Source organism: Oppia nitens, unplaced genomic scaffold (assembly GCF_028296485.1).
Source record: "Oppia nitens isolate AA-2021 unplaced genomic scaffold, nextdenovo-longstitch-racon4-pilon3 scaffold3_pilon_pilon_pilon, whole genome shotgun sequence".
Taxonomy (NCBI): Eukaryota; Metazoa; Arthropoda; class Arachnida; order Sarcoptiformes; family Oppiidae; genus Oppia; species Oppia nitens.
In genome coordinates, this window is record NW_026533221.1 from 6,923,952 (window position 1) to 6,941,027 (window position 17,076).

Here is a 17,076-nt window from a genome sequence, read left to right on the forward strand (position 1 = left end):
TTTATATCTGTCAATCCGTTTATTTATAAAAAATTTGAATAAAACTTAAAACAAATTTTTACAATTAAAACAAAAAAATACTAATAAGAAGGACGTCAATTGGATACATCTTAAGGCTATATTCACGTAATTATATTTATAAAGAACTAAACATTTATTTTTATCTTTTATTATCAACTGATGATATGATATCAGATTAATTTAATGTTCTTATTAATGATTTTAAAGTTAGACAAATATATTTTGTGATTCAATAAACATACGATCGATAATATAGTTTAAATTTGATCTGTAATTATATAAATTATTGATGAATCGCTGACCAGATATGATGAGTACATTTGAATTATTTTTTTATAGCAAATTTTATTTCTTTTCTATTTTTCTTAATTATATATGGCTTAGAATTACATAAGTTTTTATTTTATTTAAAACATAACTTAAGGTTTGCTTAAATTGTTTTTATTTATCACTCATTTATTGGTCTTTCTCTTTGTATCATATTTTCTGTCAGCCAAAAGACATCGACATTCTTATTGATTACTGTTTTGATAAGATTTAAAGGTTTTCAAACATTTATATAAAGATAGGAAAATCCATTTTTACGTTTATTTCCACTCAATAAGTCTTTATTACTATTTTATATAATATAACAAAATTTAAGAAAAAGTTAATTTTTATGAGTTTTCTTAATTTGTAACATTTTTGTTATGTTGTTTAATAAAAATATTACCAAAATTTTCTTTTTATTTATTATTATTTTTTATTTAAAAAAACATTTGAGAAGAAATGACAAAAAGTTTACATTTTTACTAATAATAATTATTAATAATATAATATTAATATATTATTTTTGTTAATTTTTAACCTAAAGTTGCCATTTGATTAATAGCTGTAATTTAGTGATTGAATACTTTTATACAAATAAATAATTGAGTTTGAGTTGAGCTCTAATTTATAGTGAACTTGTTTTATGAATATTTGCATCAAATTATTATTTTTGTTTGTTTGCATGTTTTGCTGGCTTTTGTTTTTTGATTAGCTTTTTGTTGTTATTTTTGAATGTTTTAATGTGTTTAGTGTTATGTGTTTCTCAGTTCCGAAATTGAGGTGAAATAGAGAGACTATAGTAATAAAAAATGTTGCCATCATTTTATCATTGATTAAAATTCAATGTTTTTATGGTTTTTTAGGAGAATATAAATATTAAAAGTTAAACAAGAAAAAAGTGTGTAAAAACTAAATATAAAAATATCAACAAAAAAATATCAACAAAAAAATATCAACAAAAAAAATATTAAAACAAAATGAGAAAATTGTCTGCAATTGATAAGAGCTTTCAAATAAAATAACACAATAAACAACACAAACAAAAATTATTTCGTTGAATAACTTATTTGAAGAGAAAACTAATTAGATATGAGAAACAAGTTTTGTTATATTTATCATTTATATTACTTTATTATTATAATTAGTTCATTCATGTGTTTCCTATCGATATACTATATTATACTCATTTAAACCATATTTTAATCTGTTTTTCAATTTAATTATTATTAATAATAATAAGTGAGAAATTTGAAAATTGTATAAAACGTTAAATAATTTATTATTGATTGATTTAAAGAAACATATAATTATAATAATTTTATTGTATGATTGTCTGATTTGCTAATAAAATATGAAAACATTTTATAATAAGACCGTCTGATGTTACGAAATATACCCATAATTATTGTCTTTAATTTATTTCAATTAACTTTTAACTCTCATATATTAATGGTTTTTTGTAAATATAGCATAACTTAACATAAATACAGTGTTAACACAACTTTTATATTAATTTTCAAATTGTTGTTAAATCAAATGTTTTCAATGGGTTTAACATTTTTACACATTTCTCCTGACGTTTGCAATTATTAAGCCATAAAATTGCATTTATATGCCATATGAAGCCTGCTTTGTGAGGACTGGTAGGTTATAGTGAGCCTTCAATGGCTATATCGTGTCAGTTCTGCCGGTTTTCAACCGTATTCTCGGCTCTATTGCTCGTCTTTACCACTAAAGTCGGTGCCATTTGTTTCCTTGACTACTAGTTTCTGTACTTCTTATTAGTTAATGCACTGGAGGTTTGAGTGAGTGAGTGAGTGAGTGAATATATATATATATAAATATGTGTGTGTGTTGTGAGTGAATGTGAATCAATGAAATGGGAGAAAAAAGAGATTACTGGGTGGAGAAAGAGTGGGAATATAAGAGGGAATGAGTCGGCAATGAATGAGACATACATTCATTAATTTGTGTTCATTGGCTTTGATCTCTTAACAAACACTTTGCCATCCGTTGGTCTAAAGTAGAGATGCAGTGATGCGAAAGCAATGCAATCGTCACATAATCAATGATAACGCTCTCTCTCTCTCTCTCTCTCTCTCTCTAAGAGTTGTTTTCGTGGGACAAATACTCTGAACAGTTGTGTTATGTTGTGTTTTGATCACATCTAATGGGATTAGTATAAAGAGATTCACGACATACTCGTAACTACTATTACTCCTACTATTATTATTATTATTATTATTATTATTATTATTATTACTACTACTACTACTACTACTACTACTGGTGCTCAACGTATGACAATTAATGCCAAATTGTTTCACGCATTACATCACACATCCAGTGATGGAAAATAAATTAAAATCTAATGATTAATATATTTCTTCACTAATTTAATGTCGACTCAACACAAAACATACCTTTATTTTAGTCAAACCTAAACATTAGATGTATTGGTGTAATAGTGATGGATTGGTTTGTCTCTATTGCTTATATAGTGTAAACTCCTGTAAACTCTCATCCAGTTATACATTAGACTACATATACTCCTCATTATAAGTCTTTATAATTCTCTACAATCTTTCACTTTCTTTACATTTTTGTTATCATTTTTTTTGCAAACTATAAGCGTTTCTCTCTTTGTGTTCAATGTTCATACAGTATTTGAAAGTAACATACATTACATTATAAGTACATTAGTGTATCAAATATAAAGAGATGACAACAAATCTTTTCCATTGCAATAACCACTAAAACTACACCAAAATGCGATCAATGGCTCTGATAGTGAGCACAATACTCAATGTATGTGTTGTGCCATACAATTGTCAATACAGTCAATAGAGTACATCTCTCTATGTTTTGCTTGATTTAGTGTTAGTCAACGTTGTCAGGAATGTAGGCTTTCAAGCCTTGGGGGGTAACCTTAGGGAGGGTTTGGAGTTTCAAATTAAAATCACAAAATAATATACAATCTATACTTTATATCATATGAATTAAGACTTTGATTTTCACATCTTTCAAAATTCTCTCTCTCTCTCTCTATCTCTATCACACACACACACACACTATCTATCTATCCATCTAACTGTCTTTCTGAGGGATAAAGAGCTTATAAAATAAAAAGATTAGAGGGATGTGCAGTGCAGTACATTGTGCACACATGTCTGACCTCACATCCAAACTAGTAATAAGAGTGATAGCAATTTGGGGTATTTAGTCGTTTAAAGCTAACCGGGATATATAACAGGCATTTGGTGAAAGTGGTGGACAGACACACACATACAAAGCTGTGTATATATTGTATATACTTTATATATGTATATATATATGTAGTGCATATATCTATTATATGTATATACCGTATACTGAATATAGTTTAGAGAGAATAGTTGTGTTGAACGGTTCACTAATTTCAGTGTTCATACATTACAAGTGAAAACACATTACAATTGAGATGAACACTAAATGGCATGAATGGGATCGACACACATGTGTTGGGGATCGTTATATGACATACAACAGTGACTATCAGTTCCTGTAATTATGCGGACCCGGAGTCACGCGAAAGGCAATCATATATTAAATATTTTTAATTATTGACTCCAATGTTGCCTTTATTTGGCATTCATTGCAGTGGTAAACCCTACGGACAGGGAGGGGACACACACTTATGAATTCAAGTGAACGACTGTTTTTGATAATATTATAAAAATGTTGATAATATTTGTGACATTACTATCATTACTATTCTAATGGTATTACTGTTTGACTAAATCGTTAGTTGAGTTGTGGTATTCAAGTCAGACCTAACTTTTCCCATATTATGCTTTCCATTGGCATCACTGCCAAACACATCCGATGCCAATGCTATACAATGCTGACAATACTTTCAATTTGATTGTATATTTAAAACATAGCCTAACATAACATATAGTGTATAATGCATTGGACAGGACGTGCATGAGGTCTACAATTGGTTATGTGTTATGGGTTTAACTCATCAAATAAAAAGTTAGAGTTTGTTATCATCTCATGTCTCGAGAAGAATATCTAATTGCAGAAAAACTTTATATATATATATATATATATATATATATATATAGAGAGAGAGAGAGAGAGAGAGAAAAAAATGTATGTATAGATAGATGTATACGTATATTATGATAGTACTGTATATACAGTATATACACAACATTATAGCCATAAGCGGCACAACTGGCTGTTCAGTGATGTCTGGGCTCATCATCATTCGTGACCATATAGTGGGCTCATTGAGACACTGGGAGAGAGAGAGAGTGCAATGTGTTGTGTGCTTCCAGTGCTGCAAAACATGTACTCTAACTGAATGTCTCTTTTGTGCCCCTCTTATGCCATTATTTGCAGACATACAGTACTAAGCAATGCTATACCAGTGCTATACATACATACTGTATATACACTCTAATTGAGACTCTATTCACTCCATACATACCAAACATCACACTCACCGCCCATTACACACACAACACACCCCTCACAACATATTAGTGTTGATATGTCACGTGTAAAGTAACGTGACTTTTAAACATTTCAACCAATCAATGATGAATGACAGCAAGTGATCACATTTGAGGTGACTTTCTATCGATTGGCTGCTATAAGCTTAAGCTGTGGGAGAGTGAGTGAGTGAGTGTATGAGTGAGTGACTCGTTGTTGTGTTCAACTGAATGTATGTATGTATTGGATGTGTGAGAGACCCACACATCACACACAACACTGTTGGCCACCATTTGAACGAAACCTCTTGTGATGAGTGAATGACTAAAAGTATTGGATATCTTTTGGTGACACCGATTCACTGACCAAATATATACCGGTTTTCTGGTTGTGTACTCATCAGTGCCGACGGACAACCAGTTTAGCCGATTATAATGTATAACTCAAGACATCCGGTATGTGATCCATAGGATTATTATGTGTTACCATTGTTTGTGCCATTGATATCCAAGTGTTGGCAATTGTGGTGAATGTGTTTTTTTGATGATATATTAATTGTGGATATTATTAGGGACCGCCACAAGCGGGACAACCGTTTAAATTCACGGTAACGGAAACGTGTGAACGAATTAAGGAAGAGTTCAACTTTCTTCAGGCACAGTATCACAGGTAATGACCACTTCATACATACCATACCTTTGTGTCCACATATATATATATATATATATATCAATTGCAAACTCACTAATAATATCATATCCTATATATTAATGTTTATAATGTCTATAAATGTATATATATTGCTATTAATTGTTAGTTTAAAGCTTGAATTGGAGAAATTGGCGACAGAAAAGACTGAAATGCAAAGACATTATGTTATGGTTTGTTATATTTGTTATCATTTGACACATAATTATATTAAAAAAATATATTTAATTAAACTCATTATTAAAATTCAAATCATTATTATTTATTTTATTCAATTGAAATAGTATTACGAAATGTCTTATGGATTGAATGTAGAAATGCATAAACAGGTAAGCAATCAAAATAACAAATGAAATAATTGATTATTTTGTAATAACTTTTTTAAAAAGAAAATATTAGCTTATATTTAGTGGATAATGAAGTGTAAAGAATATAACACATTATTGACAATATATTTACACAGAAAATGTGAATGAAGTGTACATTTAAAACATGTTTATTATTATAATGAAAAAAAAATCTTTAGTTTTATTTATAATAATACTTTAGTACCAAATTAAAAAAATAATATTTATTTTACTTTTTATGTTTTCATGTATATCTCATAAATACTGTATTTTATTATTTATTCTGTGGACAATATATATTAAAATTAAATAAATTTTTTATTGAATTGCAGACCGAAATAGCAAAGCGTTTGAATGCAATTATTGCACAAATATTACCCTTTTTGTCACAAGAGGTGTGTTTTATAATTGTTTTAAAATAATTTATAGATATAATAATAATATTAATTATAATGAATGAATGTTTGACTGATTAGCACCAACAACAAGTTGCCAGTGCTGTTGAGAGGGCCAAACAGGTTACTATGACTGAACTCAATGCCATTATCGGGGTATGACTGTAATGATAATAATATTATATATATGTTAATATACTGATTGATTTAATTATAGCAACAAATACATGCCCAACAACTCCAATCAGCCCACTCTCACGGGCCTCCATTGCCAATGATGCCCCACCCGGGCCTACCCGGACTCCCGCCATCAGCCGCAGCCGCCTTATCTGCCGGAATGCCACCTTCGGGAGCAACAGCTGCTGGTCTTTTGGCTCTATCAGCATCAGGATCTCTTCCGGGCGCCTCCTCAGTGACGGCTAATAATAATTCGACTCATTTGCCAGGACTCCCACCATCTCTTTCTAAAGAAGCTTTTAATCGGGAAAACAATGAGAAGCGACCACTTAATGGTTAAACTGGCGATAAATTAAATCATTTCTTTTATTGATTTCATATTATACTTAAATAGATGAAAGACGGGAAATATCATCATTTTCTCCGCATTCGGAGCGTACGAGACATAGAAGTCGTTCTCCAGAAGTCGATAAAAATTCTAAGAGAAGATCTAGAGATACGGAGAAAAGTGATGCAAATGTACTTATAATAAACATATTTATTAATTTGTAATAAATTATAACTAATTTAATATTACTATACTTCAGGGCAGTGAAGACGAAAAGAGCGATCAGGATTTGGTTGTAGATGTGGCTAATGAGGTATATATTATTTGTTATATATATAGCAGTTTTTATAACTTTAGTACAAAACAGGAGCCAATCTCTCCTCGCAATGGTGATCCTTCACCACACGAAAACGGGTCTGATGTCCGTATTAAGCGGGAACGAGAGCGGCCGCCCTCCCGATCGGGATCGTCGTCTAACAGCAGTACTCCTCTGTCAACAAAACCAAAAGAACATTCTGTATGTTATTATTAGGCGTATTATTATTTTATATATATTTATAATTGTTTTTATAAAGGGTGACAAACCTCCCACTCCTTTGTCTAAACCGATTACTCCTACAAGTTCTGGTTCGACAACTCCGAGTTCGAGTACTAATAAGACACCCAAAGCTATTGGGCCTTCTTATCCATATTTACACGGCGCACCTGCTGGGCACCCATCATTACCAGCTGATCTTAGTGTAGCTGCCGGTGCTTATCCACAAGGATTATTGCACAACAACATTAATCCCGCTCTCAATTCATATCCACGAGGATTAGTAAGACTTAATTAATTATTTAATGCATAATAGTTGTTATATAATATATATTTATATTTATAGGTTCCTGGATATGATGCCCATCCCTCACTCCGAACTCCTGGCTTTATACCCGGAGGAAAGCCTGCTTATTCATTCCATGTGAATGCTGAGGGTCAAGTACAACCCGTTCCCTTCCCACCCGATGCTCTCATCGGTTCGGGGATTCCTCGACACGCCAGACAAATAAATACTCTAAATCACGGAGAAGTTGTTTGTGCCGTCACTATCAGTAATCCCACTAAATATGTATACACTGGGGGTAAAGGTTGTGTTAAAGTGTGGGATATCAGTCAACCCGGGAATAAAAGTCCTGTTTCTCAATTGGATTGTTTGGTAATATATTTTAAATATAAATGAAGTAAAACAAAAAAATATATATAATTTTGTTTATTTGTGTTAAATAGCAAAAAGACAATTATATCCGTTCGTGTAAACTGTTACCCGACGGTAGAACTCTTATAGTTGGAGGAGAAGCCAGTACTATATGTATATGGGATTTGGGCGCTTCGATACCCCGAATTAGAGCTGAATTGACATCATCTGCACCGGCATGTTATGCATTGGCTATTAGCCCCGATTCGAAAGTTTGTTTTAGTTGTTGCAGTGATGGAAATATCGCAGTTTGGGATCTTCACAATCAAACACTCGTTCGCCAATTTCAAGGACATACAGACGGGGCATCTTGTATTGACATCAGTAATGATGGCAATAAACTATGGACTGGTGGTCTCGATAATACTGTCCGATCGTGGGATCTCAGAGAGGTTGTAAGACATTAAACTTGGAGAGTAATATTATTTTAATACTGTTTTAAATTTTATTTTAAAGGGTCGTCAACTACAACAACACGACTTCTCTTCACAAATATTTTCACTTGGATTTTGTCCAACTGGTGATTGGTTGGCTGTCGGGTATGTTTTGACAATTGATTTAACAAATGTTATAATAATTGATGAAATATTTTGTATAATAATATAAACAGAATGGAGAGCAGTAATGTTGAAGTACTTCATTGCTCTAAACCCGACAAATATCAGTTGCATTTACACGAAAGTTGTGTATTATCGCTAAAGTTTGCCAATTGTGGCAAATGGTTTGTCAGCACCGGTAAAGACAATCTATTGAATGCTTGGAGAACACCATACGGAGCGTCCATTTTTCAGGTATTTGATTCATAAATTGATATTAAATGAAATGATATTATAATAGATTTGTTTGTATTTACAGTCAAAAGAGTCTTCGTCAGTACTGAGTTGTGACATCTCATCTGATGACAAATATATAGTTACCGGTTCTGGAGATAAAAAAGCATCACTTTATGAAGTCATCTATTAATATATTTTTAATTTTTTGTGGTATCAATTGTTTTCTTCATTGACATAATATTATATACATAATTTTTATTTTTAATTTGCTTAATAATTGTTTATGTATTAGTTTCTATTTATTGATTATATTTTAGATTAATTTTTTGGTCAATAAAATTGCATTTCATGATTTAATTGTATATTATATTTAAATGGCAAATAAAACGACCTTAAGTTGAAAACGAATGAATTAATAAATAATTTTTGTTAATTATTATTATCTTTTTTTTATTTTAATTATTAATGTAATTAATTTTTCAAATAGACTTAGAAAATATTTTAGATAAACATTAATATAAGTTTATTATATTTTTATTTAACTTTTGTAAACTAAAGTATTAAATTTTGTCGTAAAGATTTTGATTTTCAAAAAACGCTTTGTATTACTTTATATGAAATGATTAGATAAAACATAAGTGATAATGTAAATGCTTAATATTGTTTAATTATTTCACAATTTGAAACCATTGATTATTTCAACTATATTTTTAATGGTTGTATAAATACAATGTTTATTGAAACAATTATTATCTTATCTCTTGTTATATAGTGTTATGAAAACTACAAATAATAGGATTAAAATAACGTTGTTTTTAACATATATACTGTATATACAGTATATATAGTATATACTTTATACTTAAAGATAATAAAGCTTTATATAGAATAGAATTAAATAACATTGAAATTAAGTGAAATATCAATAAAATCTCATGTATTTTAATAACACAATAAATATTTTTTAAACAATATAATAGTAAAATTATTATATTAAATAAGTTAGCCTTAAAAGCTTTAAAAATAATAGTCTAGATTATACAGTAAGTCATTAATACGTTTGTTTTAATAATTACATCAAAAATATTTTTGTTTAAAACATTATATAAAATATTGATGTCTTTAAACAAATGAAATAAAAATACAATATTTATCTAATAATTCAAGAATTTGTTAATTTTGTAGAAATTTAATCGCAAAACTATTCAATACAACTATTGTTTATTGAATGTGTAATTTATAGTTTAATAGCAAATTTTATCAAATCTTCAAGTTTTATGTTACAATATATCACAATTTATGAAAACCAACTAATTTAATAACCATGGTCATATAGAGTCTATAATAGAGTCAGTATTGTAGACTAATATTTACACTTTAATGATAAACTATAATGAATTTGTTTATTAAACATTTTCTAGATAAATAAATTATAATGATATAATACTGTATTTTTGATTATATTTATTAACTTATTAAAGTTAATTTACATTTGATTAAAACCTTGATAACTGCTATCAAAATTTTTTTATAAAAATATATAAATATAAAGTACTATTTTATAATTATATATAAAATTGTACAGTATAAGTATAAGATTATAAATGTCTGTAAATAAAATTAATAAGTCTATATATATATATTTAATACATATATAACAATAATAAAAATAAAATAATGTATAACATATTTTATAACATATACCGGTAAGTATTGTTTTACATAAAATTATAAAGAGAAACAATCAATAAATGGTAACAATTTTTAAAAAATAAATTTATTGTTTATAACGATTGGATTACTTTTAACCAATTAACGTCTTTATTATAAAATCTTTTTAAAATTTATAAAATCAATAAAAATGCAATTATTAAAAAAAATTAACAATCATTTTAAATAATAATAAATGTTTATTTAAGATATGACTTAATATGCTTTGGAATTATTATTATTATTAAACATATCGAAAGTCATAGCTTAAGTAAAATCAAATGATTTAATGAATGTTTGTTTAAAAAGTATTTCAATATTTTGCTGATTTGATCATAAAATTTTTGTAATATAATTCTTATCGAAATACATGCAATACATATACAATACAGTTAGTGTTGGCAAAAAAAGAGAAATTTATAAAATAATAGAGAAATTTCTAGAAAGTTTCTAAAAGAAATTTCTATCTATGGGATCCCTATGTTAATTTTGTTTTCTGGATATATGTTATTATGTAACAATACATTGGTTTTACAAGTAATAATTAAATATTAATATTTTTATTATTAATTAAAATAAAAATTAAATTATTAAATTATCTTAAATTTTTATATATATAATAAAATGATTATTAAAATTTTAGAAAACTGATTATTATTAAATAATTATAATTATTTTACATATAGGTATCGCATTTTGTATAGTAGTGTATAGTGTAATGTTATATGAATAGTAGTATTGTCTCATTATTTATATATTATTTCAATAGCTATAGATATGGGGATCCCATAGTATAACAATAAAGTTAAATTTCTATAGAAATTTATTCCTGAGAAATTTTCTAGAAACTTTCTCAGTGAAATTTATTAGAAACTTTCTATTTGCCCATCTCTAAATACAGTACTTAAGTATTATATTAAAAATTGTTAAAATAAAGGTCTGAATGTTATATATTATATAAATAGTCGAAAGTTATTTTAAAATAAATATAAATCAAATCCACAATTTGTTTGCATTAGTTGAATGATTGTTTGTTAATGGATTATCAATAACATTCATTTTTATATGTTATCTATTGAAATACTGTACCAAATATGCTAATTATTGACATTTTGTTATCGCAATTAATATTTTTAAATTAATAATTAATAAGTTTATTTTAAGCAATAATTATATACAATACCAAAATACTGAATTATTAATAAATTGAATTACTGGCAAATGATATATAAATTTATTTATATATAAATACAGATAATAGACATCATAGTCAACAGTCAGTAGTCGTCATATTAATACACATTGAGTTCATTCATTCATTCATTGATTGCTAGAAATATCTATAATAGAGATTCTGTATCATCTCATCAAATAATAAGTCAAATAAATCTAATTTTATCCCTTTTTACTGATAAACACTTGAATTTGTTTTGATGACACAAATATAATGATTTATTTAGTTAGTAATTGTTATGCAACTGTTTTCTGTTAAACTAAATATAATTTAAACATTTTTTATATTAGGTATATAGAAATGTATTTGTTAAATTAGGCTTGTAAAAATATATAACAATTAGTCTATTAATTTATACTTATAAAATAAATTAAATAACTTTAAATATATAATACAATTTGCAGTATGTTTACTTTATACAGTATTTAAATAAAATCTTTATGATTTTTAAAATTTTTTAAGATTAGTAAAATACAACATTATATATATAAATTATTTGCATAATTATTTGTTAATTATAATACTGTACAATAAAATTGCTATTATATTATTCAATAGAGGTATCATATCAGATTCAATATCTATCATAGTGAGTAATTTTTTTAAAAAATTATAATATGCTTAAATTTTATTATTAGCAATTTACTATTAGTTTATCTGATTCATACCGATAACATAAAAACTCATTAATAGTCATCTTTTTGCTAAATGTGCTATATTTTAATGGTGAAATTTTTTTGGCATTAAAAGCTAAATTTATTTTAACAATATTTAGCATTTGTTTACTGAATAATATGAGATATTGTGTCTGATTTTCTAATACTACAGTCAAAAGCTTTTTATAAGTATTTAAAAATTTTATTTTTATATGAGTTATACACAACACTAATTGAACAACTAAAACTTTATTAATTAAAAACTTTAAGTTAAATATCGGAAACAGTATAAAAACAAAAACGTTTGTTTGGTTTGCTTATTGAAGTTTAAGTTTTATTTTGTTATATTAACTAACAAATTTAATTAAATTTACATTATATTAAGTTTTACTTTTAAGTTTTTATTAATATCATTTTTTAATTATAATTATTTTTTAAAGTTAATTACTATTATTGATAGATTTAATAAAGTTAATGTATTTTCTTTAATAAAATTTAAATTATTTACTAGTAATTAATTGTAATCAATATAATTAATTTAAAATAAACTAATATTTATTTTTAAAATCTTTAATATTTAAATTAAATTAATACACTAACAAGATTTCTTTTAAAAATAAAATATATATAATGTTTACTTATTATTATCAATTTTATTGTATCAAACAATTATAATGACTACAGTATAAAATATAATAATAGAATGGGGACCGGTTTACTGTAGTGTTTAAATATGAATAAACGTATAAAAAGGATATATATATATATATATATATATATATATATATATATATATATATATATATATATATATATATATATATATATATATAGATTATATAGTACAGTGTATATTGAGTTTATGGGGGGAATTGGATAGCAGTTACGGACCATAAGGTTTATGTTTCGTATGAATTGTTAGCGTTTGGGAACAGTTGGCCCCAAAGCCTCCAAACGATGGCAACGATTATTCTCAATAAACACTCCAAACAAGTGAATACATATTAGAAAGAGGGTTGTCTTTAATCGTCAAAATGTATGCAAAAGTGTAGTTCCGTTGAAGAGATTTATTATAAACTAGCTTTTGCTATACTATTCAAATAATAATAATAATAATAAATAAATAACAGTTGGGAGGAGGGGGAGGAATGCGGAGCTTAAACTGTATTTTATATTTACCGACTTCTTCTTGGTTTACAATTTTCAGTTATTTGTAGTCAAACCTCTATTAGAGATAGACATTGATTCTCACTTTTCCMTGTCTCCCACTGCCTCTCCCTAAACTCTCATTCTCCCTCTAAAAACATACAAAAGTAACTCTCTCTCTCTCTCTCTCTTTCTCTTCTCCTCTCAGTATGTTTAATGTAGGCTTAATACCAGTGCGAGTGTTAAGCTATTGAATGAGTGTCCAAACTAAACCTAACCAAACCATTGGCCAATTGTTTAAAATTTTCATTCACCACTCAATTGGTGTTCACTTACAACATATACAATGTTCAACACTTGCTTTTAAATTTATATATTATTATTATTGCCTTATTTTTAGCTAAACATTCAGTGAATGTGTTTGACATCTAAATGAAAAAAGAAAAAAATTGGCAAAACATTTCTTTCAGTTTAATATTTAGTTGTATATAATGTTTGATGTTATTAACACTTATTTGCGATAACTATTCAATCATTAGCTCACGTTTTGTTGGATGCAATGCAATCAATAATAAATAAACTATAAATACATATTAATATATACTAAAATAAATTATTGTATTATATATTGACATTTTGTTATAGAATTTGTAATTCTGTTAAAATAACATAATTGAAATTCATTTAAGTTATAAAAATTTTAACAAAATTAAGAAACAACAAAACATAAATTATTTATTTTTACATTGATTTTTGAATGGGTTCCGCAAACTATTTTGATTTATATTAGTATTTTTATTTCAACAAAAAATTTATATATAATAAATATTTTTTAACTAATAATTTATCATATATGATATTTATATAAGTAATATTTATTATATGTTTAATAAATATTCTAAAAAATATAACATTTTATATTTATAAAACGTGAATTGCATAACATTTTATATAATTTACTCAATTTATTGATGTATTTATTCTATCATTTTTTCTGTAAACTTATTTTTGGAKTATCTTTACTTAAACACTGATTATTTAAATTGTTAATACCATAGAGTATTATAACAAAACTAATTTTCATTTTTTGTTTGTAATTGCTTTCATTGAGCTTTACTGATAATAGTGCTATTAATCTGAAATGATAAGTAGTGATGCAGAGTGAGTGAGAAAAGAGGGAGAGTGTGTGTGTGTAAGAGAGAAAAAAAGAAAGAGAGAGAGAGAGAGAGAGAGGGAGAGATAGGAGGGAAAGGGAGAGAGTATGAGAGGAATGGCAATGAATGTGAAAAAAAGTGAACCATTACTTGCATTACTACTATTACTATGATTACTACCATTACTGATATCACAAACTGGTACATCATATACATATACATATACTGTATAAATAAAGTATATATAGAATATATTATTTGGATATACTGTATAATATATCCAATGGTTTGTGTAGTGCGTTGTGATGGTAGGCATCGGTGGTATGCCTGTATGCCTGAGCCATGACTAGCATTACTGCTACTTAATTTTCATTACGATTATCTGACATATCAGTGAAAAAATTAATCTCTTCTTCACTATTGAATCCATGACAACAACAACACTATCTTTGTGTTTATGTCTTACAAACTTTTTTCAGCCGCAACCGTAAGGAGTGTTTCCAGACATTACATCACCGAAAGAAAAGCCATACAAAGTCCTCCCAAAACAATATTTAGGAGGAGTTTGACGACTGACACGAGCTCTTCATAGTCACCGTCTATTTCATGTCTCTCCCAAACCCGCTCAGGCATCTCTCTCTCTCTCTCTCTCTCTCTCTCTCTCTCCCGACTCTCCCATCTATGGCTTGTTGTATACAATTGTCTGCCATTGAGTTCACTATTATTATGAGTGAATTTTCAGTGCATTGCTTTCATTGCATGTTTTGAGATAAGACTAAAATCATTGTTTAATGTTTTTTATCCATTCATTTGTTGTTTTGTGAGTTTTAAACATTAAAGTGAAACTACTTTTGAGGGCAAATCTGAAGAGTAAAAAAAGTTATTTAGTGTTTTGCGAGACCTCTGTGTGTGGCATACAGTCATTCATATGTTGATAACAGTCTGAGGCAAAGGTCGGTCAAAAAGAGTATTAAGGATACTATATATAAGTATAGACAGTATATATAGATATATCATATATGTGTATACAGTATAGCTGTGATAAGCCTCGGGCCAAACCAGTGGTGACTTTTTAAAATAAAATCTCTGATTCTCTACACTTTGTACTCATTCTCTTAGTTTGTTTCAAATGAATGTTATGCTAAACTTTGCCACATTTTCTATGGTCTTCAAAGGCGTGTCCACATAACCGCATCCATCGCTTACTATCCCTGCCATCCCTATCCCCTCATAGCTCTCACTCTCCGTCATCGCTGCTGTTTTTTAACCTTAATCTCCGCCTTCCGATAAACTAAACCCAAAGTTAAATTTTTTGGTGATTTGTTTTGCTTACAACTAATTCAACGACCAAAGAGAAAGAGAGAGTAGATTGAGTGGTATATATTGTATGAGTTAAATGTGACACAACTCTCACAACAATTACAGACTCTATTGCTCTCAACAAAACAAATTTATAATAAATATAACCATATAATAAAAAGTTATATATTTTTTGTTTGGTAGTAATACAGTATATCTATACAATATAAATAAAAATATTGTGTACAAACATTTTTCATTGCATTATCAATAACTTCTTATATTACAAGAAGCTTTGTTTAAACAACATTTTTAAAACTTGTTTTTATAATAATCTCTAACACATCAACAAATTGTATTGACATAATTTATATCAAAATTTAAATTATTTAATAATTAATTGTGACTTAATAAAAATATGTTTTAATTGCATTAATAATGCAAAAGTGGTATTTTAATTAGCCTTAAAATAATAAACATAATGTATATAATTGTAAAGTTGTTAATTAATTAGTCGACGACACGATTTTTAACGCAAAAACCGGAAATTATTTTAACTTAAAGTGATTTTTAGCATAAGTGTATATATAAGGTCTAAAAGTGAAACATCATATAAATTGTATATAATTTATATAATGARTATGTAATGTATTATATGATATCAATGACTGAATCAATTGAGATTTAGAAATAATTGACTTTTTTATCAATCTCTAATAAGTTGTGTGTGAATTGTATGTCTATCTGTAATACAAGACATTAGTTTGCTAGTGAAGTGCTGTTTATTTGGTATATTGCGCACAGGGAGAGAGCACTGGGAGAACAAACAGTATATTATTATTATATATATATATACATATAAGTTTGTGAACGATTTTTTCTCTATGTTTATATGTTTTGTGACATATTATCGATTGGCTTCTATAAGCACAGGGAGAAAGAGAGAGTGTGTGTGTATGTGTATCACAGATAGTGTTTATGTATAAGTGAAAGCATATCAGTGTCTTGTGTTGGTTTGGCCACCATTGATGTGAATTGAGTGCAGCAGTAGTTGAGACCACATCTGTTACTGACTTTTTGATGGACTCAAACTTCTTGTGATGAG

General features: G+C 27.4%; 1 protein-coding gene across 1 annotated transcript; it reads left to right on the forward strand.

The window, feature by feature from the left end:
- The first annotated feature begins 4,877 nt into the window (after positions 1–4,877).
- Positions 4,878–9,017, forward strand: LOC128958485 (transducin-like enhancer protein 4). Its single transcript, XM_054304347.1, has 16 exons — positions 4,878–5,267; positions 5,384–5,481; positions 5,630–5,693; positions 5,805–5,849; positions 6,200–6,262; positions 6,344–6,418; positions 6,480–6,774; positions 6,834–6,958; positions 7,027–7,080; positions 7,135–7,284; positions 7,343–7,585; positions 7,649–7,960; positions 8,032–8,391; positions 8,456–8,538; positions 8,610–8,790; positions 8,855–9,017. The coding sequence occupies exons 1-16, from the start codon at positions 5,247–5,249 to the stop codon at positions 8,960–8,962; spliced, it is 2,277 nt and encodes a 758-aa protein (XP_054160322.1). The 5' UTR covers positions 4,878–5,246; the 3' UTR covers positions 8,963–9,017.
- The last annotated feature ends 8,059 nt before the right edge of the window (positions 9,018–17,076 follow it).

Excerpts from the sequence above, each read along its gene's own strand:
- LOC128958485 (XM_054304347.1), top strand. The coding sequence starts at position 5,247 with ATGTATAACTCAAGACATCCG. Across the intron at positions 6,959-7,026 it reads CGGAGAAAAGTGATGCAAAT|GGCAGTGAAGACGAAAAGAG; the intron begins GTACTTATAATA and ends ACTATACTTCAG. Across the intron at positions 8,791-8,854 it reads ACGGAGCGTCCATTTTTCAG|TCAAAAGAGTCTTCGTCAGT; the intron begins GTATTTGATTCA and ends TTGTATTTACAG.